The sequence below is a fragment of the Pongo abelii genome, chromosome 15 (assembly GCF_028885655.2).
Source record: "Pongo abelii isolate AG06213 chromosome 15, NHGRI_mPonAbe1-v2.0_pri, whole genome shotgun sequence".
Taxonomy (NCBI): Eukaryota; Metazoa; Chordata; class Mammalia; order Primates; family Hominidae; genus Pongo; species Pongo abelii.
In genome coordinates this window covers 63,686,158-63,709,718 of record NC_072000.2, presented here as the reverse complement: position 1 = coordinate 63,709,718, position 23,561 = coordinate 63,686,158, and the positions used below count along the sequence as shown (strand labels likewise).

At 39.2% G+C, this 23,561-nt stretch overlaps 1 protein-coding gene across 4 annotated transcripts in view; it reads left to right on the top strand.

Annotated features, from left to right (window-relative positions):
* RTN1 (reticulon 1) overlaps positions 1-23,561 on the top strand; it is a 325,414-nt gene that overhangs the window by 285,863 nt on the left and 15,990 nt on the right. Inside the window, exon 1 of one of the 4 annotated variants that reach the window (XM_009249132.4) lies at positions 2,636-4,967. The exons of 2 other annotated variants lie outside the window; for them this stretch is intronic. In XM_009249132.4, the coding sequence (XP_009247407.1) occupies positions 4,907-4,967 (61 nt within the window). In that variant the 5' untranslated portion in view covers positions 2,636-4,906. Of the gene's footprint in view, positions 1-2,635; positions 4,968-23,561 lie in introns of those variants that run through there. One more of the 4 variants, XM_024231607.3, reaches the window with a different exon arrangement.

Here is a 23,561-nt window from a genome sequence, read left to right as displayed (position 1 = left end):
TCAATTTTTTTCTTCCTAAAGTGTCACCTTTGGTAGATTTTTCTTCAGGGTCTGCAATTAGTAAATTTTCTCATTGATTACGTATTTGAAAAGGTCTATTAGTCTTGCTGGGTATAGAATTCAAGATGATGATTACATTCCTTTGCTACTTTGAAGACGTTATTTTCTCTAACTATTAGATTCTGGTTCTATTAAAGACTGCTGTTGGTCTAACAGTTTCTCTGAGGTAATCTGCCTTTGATTTATGCTTGCTTTTAAGATTTTCTCCTTGTCTTTGATGCCTTACATGTTCACTATAATGTGGGTCGGGGTATTGATTTATTATTTGTCTTGCTAAAGGCTGATTTACTGTCATAACCCTAGAATTTATCAATTCTGGAAAACTGCAAATTTGGATAAATTATTCAAGTTCCCATGTTAGTCCACTTCTCAAAACCCTTCAGTGTCTCCCTCATTTACTGCCAGTATTACTACTCAGGACTGGCATGATCTAGCCTCTGCACATTTCTGTAATTAAGTTTCCCATTAATTCCATTTCTGTCTGCCAGGAAATCCCCATGACTCAAACTGGTGATGCTATTTCTTGTTCATAACTCAGCTCAACTTTACCTACCCTCTAAAGCCTTTCCTGAAACCTGTTCTTCTCCCTAGCCACGCTCTGTTTGTGTACCCACTCTTTCCTGCTCATAGGTCTGTTAGTTATTACATTTATCTATTTATGTGTAAAATTTTCCCCCTCTGGACTCAAGTTCCCAGTGGGCAGCTCCCTTTGTATTTATGGAGACAGGTCCTTAGTATGGGCTCTATAAATATTTGTAGATCAAATGAATAAATGAATCAAGAAATGAGGGTAAACACTAACTCATAGGGATCTTGTAACAACTAAATGTATACCACATGAAGAAGCACCTGGCAAATAACATGTGCTAATCTATTGTTTGAAACTCCATATTCATGCATTATTCTGCTACAGTGGGATATGTACCAAACTGGCTGCCTTTTAAAATTTCCTTATTCCATATGGCATAGAGTTCTCAGTGTTCTTTGATCATAATGAAGTATATTTTTGGTTCTGTGCCTTTTATTCCAATTGCTATATTTCTCAGAACAAGAAAAAAATGAAGATGCTTATATAGTGTACCAGTTATTACATTCTGTCATGAAAACGCAGTGCATCTGTGAATGTTCTTCTCCCATATATCTTAATGGCATTCTCCTGCTCCTTTAGGTGTCTGCTCCGGGCCTTTGCTGACCCTCCTTATAAAATAGCAAATTTTCACCTCACCTCCACTCTGTCTTCTTTTATGTGCTTTATTTTTCCCATACACTTGTCCACAAATGAATATTATATATTTACCTTTTTGGTTATTATTTGCCCACACATACACACCAGCATATAAAGTAGGAACTCTGCTTTATGCCTAGAACAGTGTCCAGCACACAGCAGGTACTCAATAAATATTTGTTGAATAAATGTATCAATGCAGATGCCACTGATTCCCATCAGTAAAATTCTGGTGCCAGAAGAGAAAGACACAATAAAGCCACTCTGGGAATGCTAGCCTTCAATATTAATCTTGACCTGGGATGAGATTACAAAACTTGACTATTTTGCTTTTCCTGAGAACAGACTGCCTAATGCATGATTTCATCCTGAAAAGTAAAGAAATCACTTCCTCTCCTGGCAAGCACCTTAACCAAGTTCTAAGCTGGCTGCAGATAAAGCCCGTCTGTTCTCTACTGGTTTAAAGATAGTGGCAGTTCCTGCCTACTTTTAGCAAGCTTTATTTTGCTTTCTGTTTTCTTTCACCACTTAAGGAAAATTTACATATCTTCTCTACCCATTTTATCGTTTTGATCTTGGCAAGAGCTTCCAATTAATACTGTGTGAGCAGTTGTGCAAAGAAAGCACCCATTTACGATGTTTATGGGAAATAAATTCTTATTATTTCATAATGACAAACACCTAAAGCTTCCATTTATTTGTATTAGAATTATGAGATGTCCAGAGATGATAAATGACTTGCTGAAGGCCATGTAGCTAACTTTTACAATACAGGTGATTCCTAGTTTTCCATGAATAAGTTCATTTATGTTTCTCTTACCACCTATACATTAAGCTAAAGCCCGCCAATTCTTACTTCACTAGTGTGAATCTGTCTGTGAAATAGCCATCTTACTTCCTCAACCTTCAACTATCAAACTGTTAGAGTGGATTTTTGTGTGCCATCCAACATCTCTCTCCACACTTAGCATGAATGAAAATAATGTGGTCTTTCAGCTAAACTGACATTCCAAGGCCAGCTTTTAGATGGGGTCTCACTGTGTCACCCAGGCTGGAGTGCAGTGATGCGATCACAACTCACTGCAGCCTCGATCTCCCTGGGTTCAAGTGATCCTCCCACTTCAGCCTCCCAAGCTAGGAGTACAGGTGCATGCCACCATGCCCAGAAAAATTTTTTTTTTTTTGTATTTTTTTTAGAGATGGGGTTTCACCATGTTCCCCAGGCTGGTCTTGAGCTTCTGGGCTCAAGCGATCCACTCACCTCTGCCTTCCAAAATGCTAGGATTACAGGAGTGAACCACCGCGCCTGGCCCCAAGGTCAACTTTATGGTCAATGAAAACGCCTGGCCCAGAAACTCTGACCTAATGTATCCTCCACTTTAAAGAGAGCTTGCTTCTCCCTGTTCCTTATTGGGAACATTGTGTATTCACCATACACACTATACAGACTGTCAGATTGGCAGTACACACTGTTTCCCGTAATGTGGTGGACACAATACTCATCAGTAAAGGTACCTGCTGGCACCTTCTGGACTTAGGGATGATAACTGGGGCTATCATTGGACTGGCAGTGCCTCCTAGTGGCCACAGCTCTAAAGATCTCCCTCCAACTGAAAAGCAGCCAGGGCAGCAAAAGCCCACCAGCCAACCCCTGCCCTACCCTCTCTTTTCTTCTCAGTCTTGTCCCCATATCATGCAGTGAGAAGTCGGTGCTGATCAGGCTATCATCATATACCAGTCTTTTCAGTATTTAACTGACAGAATTCCCAAAAATGACGTGGCAATGAAAAAAATTGGGAGGAGGGAGGAAAGGTAGGGAATACAAATAGAAAAAAAAAATCATGAATATCCTTAGAGTAGGTCATTGTGAAAAGTGCTTTGTAATAATGTGGTCATTGTTGTTCCTTCCCATCAACTCTGTGGGAGCTCTGATACCCCATTAAGCTTTATCAAGAATAATTTCAGATACGTTACAAAAATACGCAGAGAGGCCCAGGTGGTTTCTCCACAAGCTTGTATTCTGAAAAGAATACACATGATCCCAAAGATCGTATTTTAAAGTGTATATGCTTCATTAAAATGAAAGATGATAAATCGTGTCTACAAGCATAACCTTGAGATTACTGTCCTTAGGCCCTTGCTGGTGTGGGGTATGCAAATGTAGATTTTGATCTGGGAAAGAACACCTCTGGGAACTGTTGAGGAATCAGGAAGGCTCCACTTCTCTATGAAAAAGACCCTGTAATGGATAAAGCCGTGCCACAAGATGAAGTGGAAAGTTTGTTCCTGCTCCCTCTGAACTCTTCCTTCTGTATGCTCCAGTGGTCTCCAGGGCATTCTCTGTCCTCATGCAGTGTCTTGTCTCCTCTAGGGACCCCTTCCAACAGTACCTTCTTTTCCAGACAATGCCCACATTCCAGTCCTTTCTCTTTCCTATTTCTACCTTTTCTTCATCAAAATACATTTATCCCATCCATTCTCTCAGGGTCTTGATGTATGTTCTGATAAAGTAGTTTATGGTAAGATTTAAAAAGCAGGTCACCACGCATTGTTCTGTTCCTTCCTTAGACATTTGCATTTTAACTGTGGACTCCTGACATCCTTGACTACCTGGGCTTCGAAACCAAGTCTTATCTCCCAAATACACACCACCCACCTCCACTGCCCCCCAGTGGTCAATCCCAAAGATGACACTGTTGAGACAGAATGCCCTTTGCTTCCCTGAGTTCTGTTTGAACGTCCCCACAAATGACACCCTTGGATTGTCACTGCATTGACCAATGACTCTACGTACCAGAGTCCAAGGGCTTTGGTCTGGGGTCTACAGGCACCGCATTCTCACATGGATTCCTTCGACCCACAAACAGAGAGGGGTAAGCCAAGAAATACACAAGCCCTCTGGGACAGAGCAGTAGGCTTTCTCTCCAATGATTGTTGCTTGCCAACAAAGGTTTTGGATATCTGTGGAATATTCCAAAAGGAGAGAATCTGGCAATTCTTCAGAAGGTTCTAGGCAATTAAAATTCATCGAGTCCAGAATTTTAAGAGTTAGAGGGAGAAGTGAAAGGTAAACGGTGGCAACAATTAGGGAACATTATGCTGCAAGCCTGACATTTATGATGCCGTTGACTTGGTCTTGTCCAGCAGGTTTCTTGGGTTTCTCAGAAATTTCTAGAATATGCACCTCGCATATTCTTGGAGTCAAGAATTCCCAGGAACAGCCCAAGTCCTCCTCCTCTCACCCCCACCGTCAGCCCTTTTTCCCCTCCTCCCAAACCTCCCACCCACTGTCCGCGTCAGCGCCTTCCCAGCCAGAACCGCTTTACCCGTCTCCAGGGTAGCACCCTTGGGCAGCCCAGCCAACGCTGTCGCGTGGAGCGGCGCCCGCATCCCCATGCGCGCAGGCGGCTCCGGGGCCGCGCCGCGCTGATTCGCTGCCGGCCGCGCAGACTGCGGCGCCAGCGACGCTCCCGCCCCTCGCCGCGCGCCGCCTGGTGCAGCCTCAGTCTCTCCGCAGCCGCGCGGCCACTGCGAGCCCAGCCGCAGCAGCCGGGCACCAACGCTTGAGTGCACGCTCGGCGCCCCCGAGGACAGCCACGGCGAGCCCCCAAAGCCCGCACGATGCAGGCCACTGCCGATTCCACCAAGATGGACTGTGTGTGGAGCAACTGGAAAAGTCAGGGTATTCTCTTTATTTCAGTAGTGCATGCCTGAGGCGCACGGGAAACCCGGGACCCGGACTCGTCCATTGTGCATCATTTCACCTGTGGGACCTGTGCATGCTTTATACCCCAGAGCTTTCTGTTGGGGGGTAGTAAACCTGTTATTTCAAGAATCAAAATGGATGGTGCTTGGTTGTTGTTTCTTTTTTTTTTTTAACCCCACCCCCACCCCTTTGTTTTCTTGTTGTAATGCTGGTATTTTAAATAATGTATCAGTCGCCTCCTCCGGGAGTTCTTTTGGGATCTGTGCATCATTCAGTACTTGTTTAATGTTTTCTCATCCCCGGAGTTAAAGTGCTTTCTTATTGTTCCATGCATCCCAGTGCATTTATTTCTGCCCAAAGGTGGAAATCTCCTGGCAGAACCATTAACTGAGAGGGCTGGAGTGCATCCTTTTAAGAGGGACACACCCATTTCAGGGTTGTTATTTGTGATCACACAAAGGAGAGTGGAGATGCAGACTAGCTCTCGAAATCCTGAAAATATGATGGCGTAGCCACATATTAGGATGGTTCACTTTGAAATATTTGGGGTTTTTTTCTGTCATTGGAGTAACCTGTGACTACTATTTATTAATAATAGGTATCTGTGAAATAAATGGAGGGAAAGAACGAACAGTGCCGGTGGCCCTTGGTATAACAGATTTATTTTGGAATAGTCCATATTAGCACTGGGTGTGGCTACCCTCCAGCCTCGCTTGGATTGCTTTTCAGCCATTTTTATTCAGCCTCACACTTCACACATCCTTCTCTCCTTTGTTACATTAAAATTCACCTTGCTCAGTTACAGAGTATGAGGAGAAAGATAATTTGCAAGAATGAATTGTGTGTAGTAACCTGGGTGTTTGTCGGAGGTAGTGTCTTTTCATATTTAACAAAGATGGTTCTGAAGAGGCGCGTTTAATTTAACCTGCAGAGTTTTGCAGCATCCCTCAGGAGACCAAGAATACTCTGGAGCAGCAGCTGATTTTGTAAAAACCTGGCATCTTCCCCTTGTAATTCTGTATCACAGGAAGGATAGGATGTCCTTTCATCTTTAATGCCTCTGTGGGGTTTTGCTTCGGTATATATTTTAAGAAAAAGTAAACATAAATCTCAGAATTAAAAGCCTGCTTACCTTGCCTCTTGTTTGTTGGATTGGATGGCACTGACATAAAATACAATCGTCTACTTCAAATTATGTGAGTGTTGGAAATACAGTTGTCAAAAGTAAATCGATGGAGCTGATAAATTTAAAAGCCAGTAAATAAGAAATGTATGCCAATTGAGGCACAATGTTTTGAAGAATGATGACAATTATGTGGAAGAACATATGTTCAATATAGAAGGCAGCTGTGAAAATATTTTGTAACATTGTATTCTTGTTCTGTGTTTAGACCCATCCAGTTTATTTGATATACACACCTGACAAACAACTATGGCTTGATATAATATCAAATTTAGTTGGACGTAAACACTGGTTTTTAGACCATGATTGTGAGTTTCTAGTATTTTTAACAAAAGTAGATATCCAAAGATGGCAGGTTTTCTGTTCTGTTTGTATAAGGTATTAACAAAATCTGGTGAATTAAATATCTTAATCTATTTCATCACAATCTTATGCGGTTTGACTCGGTTGCCTCAGTTTGCGTCTCTGAGGTTTTAAAACAACACATGGACTTTTATCATTAGAAATTAACACAAAATGTCGTAGTTTCGCCATTGAAGACAATAATTTTTCATTTCTGATGTAGAGCTACTTGTGAAGATTAATTGAAGATCATTGAGAATCTTTTATACTCAGCGACCTTTGGTTGTCTTTAGTACCATTGATTTCCTTTTGTTAGATGGAACAAATCCATTATCTTGAAAATTGGCTAATAAGTAACTGGGTGGGAGGACTTATGAGCACAAAAGAGAAATTGTAAGGAGTGAATTATTCCTTTTTTTCTCCTCACTGTAAGAACTTTTAACCTTAACAGAATCTACATTGAGGTTTTGTTGTTGTTGTTGTTGTTTAGCGTTTTTAGTGTATCCTCTTCCCTTTAGTTCCCTTATTATCAAAAACAGTTGTTCTTAACCCTGTCTGCCCATTAGAATCACCTGGGAAGCTTTAAAAACCACGAAGGATGCCTGGGCCCTACCTTTTGAGATTCTGATTCAATTGAGCTGGGCATCAGTATTTTTTAAAAAGCTCCCTAGGTGAGTTTAATATGTAACCAGGGTTGAAGTCACTGCAATATTATTATTATTTTGTAGAGACGTTGTCTCGCTATGTTGCCCAGGCTGGTATCAAACTCCTGGCCTCAAGCAATCCTCCTGCCTCAGCCTCCCAAAGTGTTGGGATTACAGGCTTGAGTCACCATGCCCGGCCTGGTGTGTAGTAATTCTTAGTGAGCCAAACCCATAGACCGGCAGAGGTCCAGGATACCAATTTTTTTAAAAGAATGGGTGTGATCTAGAAGCAGCTGTGAATGCAGTGGGAAAAGGTCAGTGCAACATTGTTGATGATGTCCTCCAGAAGGATTAGGAGGGACAAGTTTTGCTTGGAAAGGAAATAATGTGAGCTTTAGGTTTTCTTCGTGTTATTAAATACTACATGGAGAAATTGCAGCAGATAGATATTTCATGAAGACTCCACTGAAACTAATTATAGTGTGCCATAAACACTGTAGTGCATATGCAAAAGGAACCTTATCAACATATATAATTTCAGCTACAGACAAGAATGTTTAAAGAAAGGGAGGCTAAAGTCCTCCTTATATATACTACATCACACCAATTCTGCTTCCAATTTTCAAAAGTTATACTACCACCAAATATTGGTTAATAAATCAAAGCACATTCTACTCAGTGAAAACAAAATGAGAATTAAATGACAACCTAGCAAAACACCTGTATAGATAATAATCTTACAGATCAGTACCATCCTACTATTTACAGGACTCTTTACTGAGTGGTTTGTTTGAATTACTACATTTAGTCCCCACAAAACCTGTGCAGTGTAAGTTTTATTATTGTCCTCATTTTGGAGGGGATGACTGAGGCTTTGGTAAGGGCACACAGATAGTAATGCCAGAGGCTGGCTGCAAGCCTGGGCTGTCTCCAGAGACCCTCACTTCCCACTGCTCCACCTTCTGCCTCTGAGGTTGATGGCTTTTTCCTCAGTGATTTTTCTAAAGGTTTAAATTATCTATGTAATGGTAATTGTGTGGGCTTAATACCCCTTCACATTTACAAGTCTTCATTTTGCCACACGTCTTCTCATTTGAGCTTTTCAGTTTACTTTTGGACATTATGAGGCTCAGAAGTTAACTGACTTGCTCAAGGTTTTTTGGTAGCAGATTGTGTAGTAAAAGGTGATTCTCTTGGCTTCAAATCCATAACTCCTCCCATCTCAGCACTCACTGCCTATCTTACTAACGCTAAGTTGGAGAAGGTGAACTCTCATCTACCTCATCTGAGATATTTTCACAGACATTCTAACCTTTACAAATAACGCAAAATTTAGCAGCAAGGCCATGATCTTGACCAATTTATACCATGGTTGTCACTGTCATCACCACCATCATCAATTCATCATTCTAAATTCTCTGTAAATATTAGCTATGTGCCAGGTGCTGTCCTAAGCTCTTGTTACATACCTGCTTTAATTAAGCCTCCGTGAGACTTTTTTTGTTACTCTCATGTTATAAAGGAGGTAACTAAGGGATTTAAGAATGAGAGGGGCAGCAGTTTGCCCCAGGACGTAACTGGGTTCTGAACACAGGACATTATGATCATGAAGCCTATACTTTTAACACTTTGACTATACTACCCAAATCCAAATGGTGTTGTACTAGGGGAACAAAGTGTGTTCAGAACCATGCATCCACATGATTCTGTTTGTTCTCTAAAGATCATTTTTTCTCCCCAGATCTCACTGTACTCAACAAATTCACCTGGCAGGATGCTTAGTAGTATGGTGGATTGATACATGTGTGCCTGGGGCTAGAGGTCACCTCCCACTTTACTCTGTGTGGCAGCATTTTGTAGTTACAGATTGCCAGAATGTAAGTTATTGATGGAAGATGAAACACTTTCCGGAGAGCATAACCTAAAGGCAATCATTTTTTTACAAAATATTTTGAAACTTTTATGCTGGTCTACAGTGTTCGTGGAAACACTTCAGGATAGTCTGTTCTGAAAGGAGCTAGTCTGAAACATTAAAGAGCTAAGCATTCCAGAATACACAGAGGAAATAATCTGTTTTAGCCACGGTAATTGAAAAAAAGCATGCCTTTGGGAATAGTATTTGGGAAAGACATTTTACACATATACATAAAGGCAGACTAATATCACCTTTTATGAAAACCAGCATTTTATTTAGACCCATTATTATTAAAATATTGTACAAATATTACAAGGTAAATATTAACATTTGCAAACTCCCTGGCTCTAAAGATTCTAATGGGATCCAGTGGGAAAACTGCCTTAGCTGGGGAGATGGGGATTTTTTTTCCCCCTTAGTGAAAGAAAATTCTTATTATGCAGATAATATACCAAATGTAAACAATCAATCACTCCATTGAAAAATAAAGTTCTTTTTCAAAATGTATTAACATTTTCAAGAAAAACTTTTTTGAGGAAATATTTCGAACTTTGGGAGGGGAATCATGGCTTCATTTTTTTCTAAAAATGAGGAAGGCACATTATGAACATTTTCATTTGTACAAAGTTCAAATAAAAGCCACTAATTACCCAAAATCCTACCACCCAGAGTTAATCGTTGTTAAAATTTGCTGAATATTATCTAGATATTGCATAAAAATGAAACTAAAGGGCTAGGTAGGCAACAAAAACAGTGTTGATAAAATAAGATTGAATATATTACAAAAAGTATTTAAAATAATTTAACGGAAGAAGTGGACATGAAACTGAAAGAATTGTGGAACTTCAGATACATGTTTCTTTACTATACGAGCTTTTTCTTCCTGGAAATTGAGAAAAAGACTAGATAAACATCAAAAGGTTTGAATCATTTTTAATTACATGTTGCGGTTTTAGACCCTACAGATGGACTCTCTGCAGTGTCCAACATTTTTTTTAAAGATTCATTGTGGGTTAGAAAGGTTGACAAAAATGCTGATCTAAATTTACATCTTCAAATCTATTATTTTTCTCAGATTTCTGTGAATACTTGTTTCATTAAAAAACGATAATCCTAATATTCTATGACAAAAGTATTATGATTACTATATATCAATAGGGATTGTGGATGACACCATCCGTTATAGTTACCAGGCCCTTCCTTCTTCATCATTTTTTAAAAGTCTCTCTTTCCCTCCTTCTCTCCCTCCCTTATATTTGAAATGATAATCTGCACACAATTATTTCTCATCTTTAGACCAGTTAATATGTTCTGGAACAGAATGTGAAGTAATTGATATATTTTAAATTACCTTATAATAGAATTAAATTCTAAAATCCACTGAATCCAAGAAAACCAGATCTATTATGAGTTGGGCCTTGAGTGGTTAGCTTTCAGAATAGCACTTTTCTTTTTGAAAATAATTAAATGTTTGTCACAGGCAAATTTCCCATCCTCCTAAGTTGTGGGCATGTTTGTACCCATGTATTGTTGATATACTGTCACCTTTCTAGTTCTTACGAAATTACAGGCCAGGCACAGTTGGCTCACGCCTGTAATCCCAGCACTTTGGGAGGCTGAGGTAGGTGGACCACCTGAGGTCAGGAGTTCGAGACCAGCCTGGGCAACATGGTGAAACTTCATCTCTACTAAAAATACAAAAACTAGTCAGGCGTGGTGGCACACGCCTGTAGTCCTAACTAATCGGGAGGCTGAGGCAGGAGAATTGCTTGAACCCAGGGGGCAGAGGTTGCAGTGAGCTGAGATCACGCCATTGCACTCCAGCCTGGGCAACAGAGCAAGACGCCATCTCAAAAAAAAAGAAAGGAAAGAAAATACAGCCATTCAAAGAAATATGGCTGCCTTATAATTAAGCTCATAATTTGAAAGCTAGGAATTTGACATTAATGATTCTTTAAAAGCCATCTTCTGCCTAGGTGACAGTTAATAATGCTAACTACTTTAAATCTTGATAATTAAAATTATGTTCCAAACTTACAGCATATATTTCAAATAAGAAAATTGTTAGTTTTAAAACTTAAAAGTATAGTGTTCTATTTTTCCAAAGTATGTTTGAGCTATATCTTTAAGTTCAAGCTTAGCAAAGTTATCTTATTATTTCATGAAATAAAATTCTAAATTCTTCCTTATTTTATATGTTGCCAAAGGAAAAAACATAATTTCAGCATTACTCTTGAGCTCTTTGACAAAGCCGGTGTTAATGTTGAACAAATGAAAAGCACAACTACAAGTTTTAATTTTTAGAGACTATTGCAGTTCTACCCATTTTACAAAGAAAATGCTTTAAATGTGGTCATATTTTATCTCCTTTCTTCAGAAATAGTTCACCAAACTGCAGATCGGCAAATTTCAAATTTGGTGATAATTGGCATCAAGAAGAACATAATATTTTACTGAATGGAACAGAGGTACAATGAAAAATCAGTCCTTTTGTCTTTTTCATTCAAGAAATATTTTTGCTGTTATCATCTTGGCCCAAATTTTAAATGTATTCATTTTTTTAAAAAGGAACCAACAGCTGTCTACCTCATGGTTCTTTTCTATTCCACTACAATGATGGGTTTTAAGAAGGGGTGACACAATCTTAAGATTTTGTGGCTAATTATGGTTGATGACCAACAGACCAAATGAAGAGTTTGTATTTTGATGAGGTCAAAAAACTTAAAGAAATAGTACATGAAGACAATCACTCTTGAGTATCTCAAAATTCTTTCTTCATGCCTCAACTATCACATTCCCAAAGCCTGTCTTTTCTTCCCTGTGACCATCTCTTCCTTTGATCCCGGTTATCCTGTGAAGATCCCTCCAAGTGAGCCTTGGCTTTGCAAGAGAGCTAGGAGGAGGAGGGGGTTGCCCAACTATCTGAAATTCACAGGACCTGTTGTTTCACTTCCTGGGCAGGCCCACCCCACCATGGCGACCAAGGGCTTACACATCATTATGTTAGCTTGACAGCTTGGAAAGAATGGGAATGTTCTAGTCCTAGTGGTTAGACCTAGCAAACAGGAATCATTCATTTCTAACCAAGGAAAATGTTAAGCCCTCCATAAGGATAAAGTAGTTTTTGCCTTCATTCCAGCCCGAGGAGGAGTCATTCGGGAATAGTGTAATTCCTTTTGTCTCTCATGGAAGAAAAGCAGCAGAGATTGCTGTTGGCTGTGGCTTTGACACTCAAATCCTTCATTTTCCTTTGTTCCACCAAAGCTCATTTAAAGTGGTGGATTAAATGCTATGCTCTTTTACTATCTATAGAAAGCACCAGGCTTAATGTGTCTTTCCCTTCAAAATATCCACAGAATTATTTAAGAGTCTAGAAATAGTGTTGGCATTTTTCTCTTGACAGTCATATAGGTTGTAGTTAGGAGGTGTGAGGGAAGGGCTGGAAAATGAAATCAAAGGTGTCATATCAGCAGAAGTCCCTGCCAGCAGTTTTCCCTCTGGGCTCAGGGCTCCTAGATTACCATGTGAACCTTCAACTGATGGTGGGATACTATCTTGGTAAATGAAACTCATGACTAGAAGATGTCATCTTTGAAGGTCTCTATGTTTAAAGTATTTTATTACATCTACTTCTGTTTTCTTTCTCCAGTTTAATGTCAAATGAGGGAAGATTAAAGTAGGAAAAATTACTTCTATTTTTTCTTGTTAACATTTTGTGGTGATATTTTGTTTCCTTCATGAAGATCAGTCAGAAAAAAACTGGCTCTTAATCACCTCTTTGGACACTGGGTTGGAAACAACTGAGGTTTGTCTAGCCTTCTTACTCTGTCCACAAAGTAGTCAATTACTGTAGTTAAATCATTGGAAGCTTGCTAAAAAGTAAATAAATTTCAACAGCATATCATTTTTCAACAGTCCTTTTGTTGAAATGCAGATATTATCAATGAACAGGAACTTGCCACATTTTCTCACTTGGCATTTACTTATCTATTTATTTAGAGATGGAGTGTTGCTCCGTTGCCCAGGATGGAGTGCAGTGGCTCGATCTTGGCTCACTGCAACCTCTACCTCCCGGGTTCAAGTGATTCTTCTGCCTCAGTCTCCCAAGTAGCTGGGATCACAGACGTGTGCCACTATGCCCAACTGATTTTTTTTTTTTTTTTGTATTTTTAGTAGAGACAGGGTTTCACCATGTTGACCAAGCTGGTCTCAAACTCTTGACCTCAGGTGATCCGCCCGCCTCAGCCTCCCAGAGTGCTGGGGTTACAGGTGTGAGCCACTGGGCCTGGCCTTACTTGGCCTTTTAAAAAGTAGCATTAACTTGTCACATAGCAAGTGGCATAGTGCTGCCTGAAATATTTTCTGGACCAAGATGGAATAAAATTACACAGTTAAGAATATGGTACCATAATGCAGGTAATTATGCACAATTTATTGCCATTTTATATTATCCACTTATATCACATTTTACCTTATAAATAAAACATAAATAGCTGCACTACTTGTCTTTTCAGTTCATACATTTTTAATGAACTTTCTGAATACTGTAGCCACTGTTGGGCCATTTGAATGCATTTAAAATATTTTTACCAAAACAAAAATTTGGACTACAGCAAAGGACTTTCTTTCTAGAAATTTGACATAGGATTTAATTTCCACTTAGCTATTAATTCAAACCTTGGATCACTTCTCTTATTCTTCTTTTGTTATTGATCGGATTCTAGAAATAAGGGGAGCACTGGTTTGATGTTAGAATTCTTCAAATCTGCCACTTAACTTTTGGCCAAATTTATTCTAAGACAGTCCTAGACAGGCTGCAGTGTGTGTGCTCATAGCTGTGGTTTGAGGACTGTGATGATCACCAAGCCCAGTTCCTTTATCAAATTGATAGGACACACTGATATCTCATTTCAAAGCCAATGTGTTTCTCCTCAGTTTTTAGCAAAGTAGCTTTAATTTTTTACAACTGGCAAAGCAATATAGTAATATGCCTATCCTAGTAAGTATTCTTAGTTAATATATACTCGGATGTTGAAACTCTCTCCTGGCTTTTCTGCATTAGGAGGATATTAAAAGAGAAAAGCTGATCATATTTTGTTACACCAGAAGAGCACTGGGGGTAATTAGTTCCAGTAACAGAGTCACTTATATTTTTCTTACTTGGGTTCTAAGGAAACTTTATTCAAATACCTACTTTTCTGGACTGGGTACTATAAAGCTTCCTACGCAAGTTGGTACCACTCTAAGAAAAATTAAAATGTGAAAAATTGGCATTTACACAGCAGATCTGGAATGCAGAAATTCTCTGATCCCATCACCTCCTACCCTTCCCGCTGAATCATCAGAACTTCAGGCCATTTCCTGGCACTCTGACCACACATGGCCATTGCCACTCTCCCAGCCTATCAGTCACCAGCCATCTAGACTGTCCATCATTCCCAGCCTGAACCCCAGGGTTGTTCATTTCAATTCTGTCCTCTTGGACCTTAGAGTCTTCTGATCATGCTCCTTGTGCCTCTTCACAGCCCTGGACCAGCCCCACCACCCATTGATCAGAACATTCATCATCTAATTCTATTGAATGGATCCCGAAGAAACCCTTGGCTTTAACCAAGCCCTCTTCACTTTTTGGCAGTCCATTTATTCATTCCTTTTTGCAGCCTTATTGTATTTTTCTAGACCAGCACTGTTTAATAGAAATATAATATAAGCCATAAATATAAATTTTCTAATAGCCACATTAAAAAGTAAGAAGAAACAGGTAAAATTCGTTTTGATTATATATTGTATTAATAGATCAAAAGTATTAGCCTTTCAACATATCAATACAAAAAGCATTAATGAGATATTTTACATCCTTTTTTGTACTAAGTCTAAGATCCAGTATGTAGTTGACACTACAGGACATCTCATTTGGGACTAGCCCCGTTTCACACACCCAGTAGCCTTATGTCACTCATTGCTACTGTATTGGACAATGCAGGCCTTGACTTTTCCTACCCTCTTCAAGCCCCGCCCTTAATCTACTTAGTCTCAGGAACCTCATGACTCATTTTCCAGGGAAAATTCAAGTTAATTTCCCTCGTTATGTTATTTTACCACTTTAGGTTATTTCCGTTCCACCTCAACACATATCTGTGGCCACACCTATAACTTCCCAAAATGTCCATCTTTACCTATCTCTTTTCTTCCTCCTTCTTTGAAAACAACTGTGATTAATCCCATTTTTTCCTTCCTTAGTGGAGGAACTTGCTTCATCAAGTCTGTTTTCCAAAATCTTCACCCCTCCCTTCCCTCTAACATTCCTAGGTTTTGCTCAACCTAAAGGTTTACTTGTTGCTACTACTCCCCAAACTACCATCTTCTTTATTACTTTGAACTTGCCCCACCCAGCCTCTTACAATAAGGCTTCCATCCCCACTACTCCTAGCACTGCCCCCTGCAAAGTTATGAATGACCTTCCTTTCAGTCTCCAAATCCAGTGGTCCTTTCTACATTTCCATTTCCTTGTTATGTCTACAGCATTCCACACTGTAGCTTACCCCTTCCTTCTGGGAAATATCCTTCTCCTTGGCTGCCATAACCTGCACTATTGTGGTGCCCTTTCTAGCAGGTGGACCTCTCTTTTCTCTGGACCCACTTATTCCTTTCAATCCCAAAGGATGGTTTCATCCTAGACTGCATCCCTTAGCCTTCCCTCCATTGGAGATTTCCTCCACTGTCATGGCTGCAGTCATTTCCACATAGAATACACCCAAAAGTAAATATTCAGCCTCCTGTACTAAATTTTAGCCCTGCATTTCCAATGGCCTACTGTACATATTCATCTGAATATCATTGGATATATGATATTAAGGACCATGTTAACTCAGGGCTACTGTGACAGAGCCTAAAGAGCAAGTCATTTAACTTCTAAGCTTTTAAAACACTTAGTAATGTGTGCAGTTGTCAGCCTCATTTCATCTCTGATCTCATCTCTGCCCCAGGCTGTGGTCAGAATGCCCTGCTTAGATGTCATCATGTCAGAATCTGGAGATTTAAAGACAAGTGTCAGCTTTTCCCCAAACCAGTTCACCCTCAAATTTCCTGTTTTTGGCAGTGATACTAATTACTCAGTCACCCAGCTTTGAAATGTTGTTTTCACCCTTAATTAGCTCTTCCTCGTTTCTCCCACAGTTAGTCACCATTCTTGGCAACTAATCCTTTGTAATATTTCCTTTTATCCACCCCATCTCCTTAACAAATTGTCCGCCATACTCACATACCATCCCACATCCTCTTTCTTCGTCAATTCTAGTACTATCTCTTCCTTAAACTCAACTTTTGCCACCTACAATGGTACAAGATATGTTAGCATCGAGACAACGTTTGTTAAAAGATTGTTCAATCTTCCCGGCTAGACCTAAAATTCCTTGAAAGCAGGATCCAAATTTTATGATTTCTTCACTCCTGTGCTTACTTAGATAATAGGTGATCAATAACTGTTTACTATTGAAATGACTTTTTACTCAAAGAAATTTCTCTTTAAATATCTAGTTCTAAAAGCAGTTTTAAATATAATCAGATTTCCCTAAACTAATTTTACACAACTTTTGGGGACATCTAACTTGTAAAGTGAGAGAGGCAACTATTTTGTTTTGGAAGAAGCATCAGATTTAGGGTTTGATCCTGATTCTCCTATTAACTAGCCAAGATACAAGTGCAACCACCCAAGGGGTTCACCTTGCCTGCTGCCTAGACAGAGCTGATTCATCAAGACAGGGGAATTGCAATAGAGAAAGAGTAATTCAAATTAGTCTCACTGAGCATTCAGGGAGCAGAGTTTTTAAGGATAACTTTGTGGGTGGGGGAAGCCAGTGAGCCGGGAGTGCTGATTGGTCAGGGATGAAATCACAGGGAGTCAAAGCTGTCTTCTTGTGCTCAGCCAGTTCCTGGGTAGGGGCCACAGATCAGATGAGCCAGTTTATTGATCTAGGTGGGGCCATCTGATCCATCAAATGTAGCGTCTGCAAAATATCTCAAGCACTGATCTTAAGAGCAGTTTAGGGAGGGTCAGAATCTTGTAGCCTCTAGTTGCATGACTCCTAAACCATAATTTCTCATCTTATGGCTAATGTTATTCCTGCAAAGGCAATCTAGTCCCCAGGCAAGAAGGAGGTCTGCTTTGGGAAAGGGCTGTTACTGTCTTTGTTTAAACTATGAACTAAGTTTCTTCCAAAGTTAGTTCAGCCTACACCCAGGAATGAACAAGGACAGCTTGGAGGTTAGAAGCAAGATGGAGTTAGTTAAGTTAGATCTCTTTCACTGTCTCAGTCATAATTTTGCAAAAGCAGTTTCAATCCTTCCCTTTGGGTTTTATAACACCTTAATCTTAAGGAGTAGGCTGTGAAGATGGGAAAAGGCCGTTGATTGCTCTGGCTTCTTCCTGCTGACAGGGGATGTAGTGGGAATGGGAGTGAACCCCAAGGTGAGAAGAGTGGAACCTCTTTGCAACTGTCTGAGCATACTCATGCAGGCCTGGCTGGGCTTTCAAGACTTGCATGGCAAAAACAGTACTCTTATTTATAGTTTTACTACATTGTTTAAGTGAACAGCCTACTATAAGGTAAATAACGAGTTCTAGGATGAGGAGTACAATTCCCAGTTTTAAAAGCAAAGATTTGAAAGCATTAGTGTGGGGACTTCTAACCCACAAATAATTTAGAATTTAGTTTAAACTGTAGAAAAAAACCTCAAGAACAGCTAACAACAGTGTAGTATAGTTTTTCTTTTGAAGCATAATTTTTCTCTCTCCAGTCACCATTTTCATTAAAAACAAATCATGAGAGAAATGATTTGTTTATAAAATAAACTTTACTCTTACTTTACTTGGCCTGATTATTTGCATAAAGTACAGTAAGAGTAATTATTTTTCATGTAGGCTTTTTAAATTGGCTTTGATAGAACTCTGTTCCATGAAGAACTTTAGATAATACTTTTTAAAAGCCGAGCCCAGCAATAGGTTTGTACTCTTTAATACCTATGAGGTGGGAAAATTCCTCTTCTCTTGAGGTCCCAAGATAACTTGGGGGTCCTGGGCCTGTTATAAAGTGACATTCTTTTCTTACCACAGGTCAGGAACCTTGTACAGGGACTCTGTGGACAAGGTATGAGACCAGATTCCCCAGTGGGCTTTAATTGGCTTTATAAGTCAACTTTGATTCTTTAAAGGAAGTATGCCATTCCAGTTAAAGCCTTGGTAAAATAACCAATTTCTCCAATTGTGTCCTGTTAGGAAAGAAAACAGATTCTTATTACACTTATGCAATTAACTATACTTCCATAAATTGAGAATATTCACAAATAGTTTCCAAATTCTGGAGAAATTAGGCAGAGAGGAAAAATGTGCTCCAAATTTTGTTTACAGAAGTTTATTTTACTCACTTGTTAAAAGTTGCAAATAGCTCTAAAGAAGTAAGTTCTCTTGACTCTGAAAAGGGTTAGCAATGTTCAACACATTAGCTTTCCATGAGAGCCCTAAAAGTTTGTTCTTTTCCTGTCTTTCAATAGCACAATTTTTCAAGTTATTTGAGACCTACACTTAAGAGTCCTATATCTGATTACAAACTGCCTTTTGAAAAGGACCAAAGCAAGACAAAATGTCTGTGGATGACAAAAGTCTGTAGCCACTATTAAAGCTGCAATTAACTAGGAATTTTGGTTACTTTTGTGGCATACAACAATTTTACATAACAATTATAATTATTAATGTACACTAAATTATGTCAACATTATAGAAGTTTCCCATAATTTTGGAACACATACTAATAATATTTATATAAGTAAAGTCCAAAGTAAACCAAACACCAGTTACTCTTCTATTTGAAACATTTTCCTCTATTTTAATGTCACAATCTCCAGCGTTATTAATTAGAATCCTGCATTTAAGAGCACCTGTTAAATTTGATAGCTGATTATAAAACAGTTTTTACCAAAACGCAACAATTGTCTGTAGATGATAAAAATATTTTAAGGCAGCCACAGTTAAAGACACGATTGACAAGAAAATTTTTTACCTCTGTGGCACACAGTCTGTTAACATAGTTATGATGATTACTGATAACATATACTAAGTTATATTAGAATTATAGGAGTTTCACATAATTTCAGAGCATATACCAATAACACATTTACACAAATATAGACCAAAGAAAACCAAACACCATTTCATATTTGACAATGCTTTCTGTATGATTTTCGTACCAAATAAGCCAAATGTTATTTTTGAACTTTAGAGGACCTAATATCTAAAATATTAGGTAAAAAAGAGACATAATTTATAATTTGATGTTGGAAAGTTTGTTAAATATCAAAGGTTTAAAATACTGGTTATCACAAAATAGAATCCCAGGTTACCATACGTAACTCATTTGGCCAAAACGATAACTCCAAAAAAATTTTTAAAAAAGGAAAACCTTTACTCTGATAGAGGAGACTTAGCTTTCCAAACAACATGCAATGAAGATAGCATGAGCCCATGAGCCAACTAAATCTGTCTCTTCTCTTCTTTCTTTCCTCCTTTTTTTCCCTGCGATTTACCCAAAGAAGAAAATAAGACCTTTTTATTATCTGTTAACATTACATAAAAATCATCTTTAAAAGAGAAAAACATATTTCATGTTTGCATTAGTGTATTGTTAATGTTAAAGCTAGTGTTTTTAAATAAAATTTTGTATCTTTATTCAGTTTTAATTAGTTTGACCATAGGGTAAGATTTTCACAAACCCTTTAGAACCCTTTACAATTTTCCATTAAACAGCAGATCAATTTTCTAAGAAAGCCCTGTTATTTAGACACATGGGCTCAGATTCAGGCCCCACATCAGTACGATTTTGATGGTTTTTGTTGTTGCTGTTTTGTTTTTTTTTTAGATGGAGTTTCACTCTTGTTGTCCAGGCTGGAGTGCAATGGCATGATCTCTGTTCACCGCAACCTCCGCCTCCCGGGTTCAAGTGATTCTCCTGCCTCAGCCTCCCAAGTAGCTGGGATTACAGGCATGCGCTACCATACCCGGCTAATTTTGCATTTTTAGTAGAGACGGGGTTTCTCCACATTGGTCAGGCTGGTCTCGAACTCCTGACCTCAGGTGATCCACCAGCCTCAGCCTCCCAAAGTGCTGGGATTACAGGTATGAGCCGCCATGCCCAGCCGATTTTAATGTTTTAACCTAAGGAAAAAAGCTAAATAATTTCTTTTAAATATTAGCCAACTGGTTTGTACCCACAGAATTTTTACAAGATTAACCCTTTCACTTTGCTTAAGCCTTCAGTTTTGTTCTGTTACTCTTTTAGGTTAAGACAATTTTTAAAACCCTCGGAACTAGACAAAATTACATTCCCTTTAACAAAAGCTATATTCCCATGCCTTCTTATAATCTTTTACCAAAAACACATTCCCTACAGACCTTGTATGTAAAACTGCTTCTTCAGTGGTCTCAACTACATACTACAATGTTAACTGTTAGCAACTTTTATTTTTAGTGGAAAACCTGATAAGAGATTTTAATTATGTACTAAGGGTGGAGCCTAGGACATCGGACAGAAATGAAGATAAGATCTGACGCATTTTAGCATAGCTGGTGGACTTGGCTTTCCGTATGTCCCCAGGCCTTATCTATAATCTGCTCCAAAGTAGGTAAATCGAACAATTTTCAAAAGTCAAAGAAACAGCTTGACCTTAAAGCATTTAGCAAATTTGATATTTGACCTTAATTTAGACCAAACATCTACATTTTCAAGACATTTTATTTTACCAATAATCTTTAAAACTGTCTTTATTTCCCAAAGATTCCTAAAGTCAGTGAACAAAACGGCATTAAAATTTCTATTTTTCTGACAAAATATTTGATTTAAGCACGTATGTTTCTAAGCCAATTAATCAGAGCTTTTTTATACATAAACATACAACACATATAAATACACAGACAGGAGATTTAGCACTTGTGAAATTTTTCACTTGCCAGTTTCTTAATTGGATGACTGGCTTCAGGGTGGAGCCCTTGGAGGAGCAGGGCCAGGAAAACATGAATTTCTAGGGCCAAATAAGCAGCTGAAGGCAAAGACAGATCCCCAAAATTAAGGGTACCATTTTATACTGGGTCCTGGATCCCCAAAAGGAGGAAAATAGGAGAAGATAGCGCAATGCTTCTACCCTGCATTTTATTGCAAGGCAACCCAACGCCAATCAGCCCATTTTGTAATCAGCCCATCTCTCCTGGGAGTCTTATCTCCCAGTGGGGGGTAGTGGGGACGTTTTCTTGTCTTCTGAGTAGCCAAGAGCATGCTTCTCTGATCCAAGTGTGCAAAGAATTAAGTATCCCTCCATAACTACTATTAGCCATCCCTTATATTTCCTACCTAATTATCATAATACGAAGTAATTTCTGATACCCCCAAAACTCAAAACCATCAGATAACAGTATGCAAAACAGAACAGAACCTTTAATTTTGAGAGGGATTTATCTGCTTTTAATTCCTGAGGTTTTATGAGGAAATCAGAGGCTTTTTTTCCAAAACAGGGTCTGTGGTGCCTCCTCTGTTTTTCCCAATGAGTCTCAGGCTACCAGAAGTTATCTTAGGGCCTCTCATGTGTGCATTAAGAAGGACAAGACAAAAAAATGGAGAAAAATAATACAGTCGACTGAGAAGAAAAATTCTTTTTCCAGAAAAACAAGTTCCAAGAAGAGAAAAACATAAAGGCCTTTTAAATATATCTATAGGCCGGGCGCAGTGGCTCACACGTGTAATCCCAGCACTTTGGGAGGCCGAGGCAGGTGGATCACAAGATCAGGAGTTCAAGATCAGTCTGGCCAACATGGTGAAACCCCATCTCTACTACAAATACAAAAAATTATGCAGGCCTGTTTGCGTGTGCCTATAGTCCTAGCTACTTGGGAGGCTGAGGCAAGAGAATCACTTGAACCCAGGGAACAGAAGTTGCAGTGAGCTGAGATCACACCACTGCACTCCAGACTGGGCGACAGAGTGAGACACCATGTCAAAAAATAATAAATAAATAAATAAATCTATAGCTTGTTTATCCACTTTTAATTAAACTGACTTTTAACCACAGTGCTCTTTAAAAAAGAAATCCTTTCATATTTCTTATTCCCTGACGTTAGCCATGCCAAGTGGCCAATATTTTTACTTTCTGAACTTTACCAAAGGTAACCTCCTAGGTGCTTCAAAGACATGGTAAACAGTTTCTTTTTTTATAAGATTTAGAATTTCCACAAGGTAGTTCAAAGAAAGGAAAATTCAAGAGAGGAAATTACAAGCTAAGTATGGGGGGAAAATCCTCAATAAATGGCAAAATTACACAAATAAACCAGAAAGGAATTATTCCAGAAGCCAACAATTGAACCCCGGCCACCACTGTCAAAAGATAAAGCCGTAGCTACTGAGCTATACGGCATTGAGCAGTTTCTATTGCTTTTCCCAGAAGGAGCCTAGAGAAGCAAATTTCAAGCTTGGAAAGCTTTTAACTGCCCAAGAAAAAATTTTAGGACTAATCATGACATGAACCCCAAAATTCCTGTCCTCTGGATGGTGGAAACCAAAAGGAAGTATCCCACATGGTCACAAGGTTAAGCTCTTAAGGACACAAAACAAGACAGAGAAATTTTATACAGTATTGGTTTCAGGGACCTGTAGCAAAGTTTGTAACTGACCAGCCTGCGAAGCTGGCTTGAAAAGCAGGCTTATAGGGGTTTTAAACCCACATTATATCCTGCGATACCCCCTCTCCATTACAGAACACAGAAAGACAAAGTTTTAGCACAAAGTACACAACGTTTGCTACAGCCTAAGACTAGTTTCACAATCCTTTTTTCTATTAATCAAACCTTGCGGAGGAGACCAGTAGTTTACTGTTTTACCCAGACAGAGAAAGAGAGAGAGAGAGAGAGAGACCAGAAACTTGGCTGGTAAGAATTTCTTACCCTTTTTGCTGGCATACCAGGTTTCTGGGTCCCTTTTCTCTGCAGCTTCCAGAAGAATGGAGTGGCTTCTGATGACCCTGCTCACTTGTGCTATAGCAGTGGGGTTCCAGCCACTTTACAAGAGAAAATCACCCTTTACTGTTTTATGGAACCACAGGCAAGATTCTTAATTTTCAAGATGCTGCCCAATGGGCTGCAAGGGGAACTGAATTAACATTTTCCATCCCAGCAAAATACACATAACAAAACAGACATTAGTCACCTCATTCAGCACCCAGTATCAGCCTGGAAAAGCTCAAACTTTTTCCCTTTGGTCCCTGTTGTCTTTAATCCACTCCAAGTGGGGACAGATGACCTCCAAATGGTAATTCACAATGGGGTCTCTGGGCAAGGCAAAAAGCAGATAGTCACCCCAAGAGGCCTGTTGAGCCTTCTTTAGGGCTCATGGAATGTGACCAGATAAGGATGGTTCTCTGAGTTAGGCCTGCTGGATTTCCATCAGCAACCG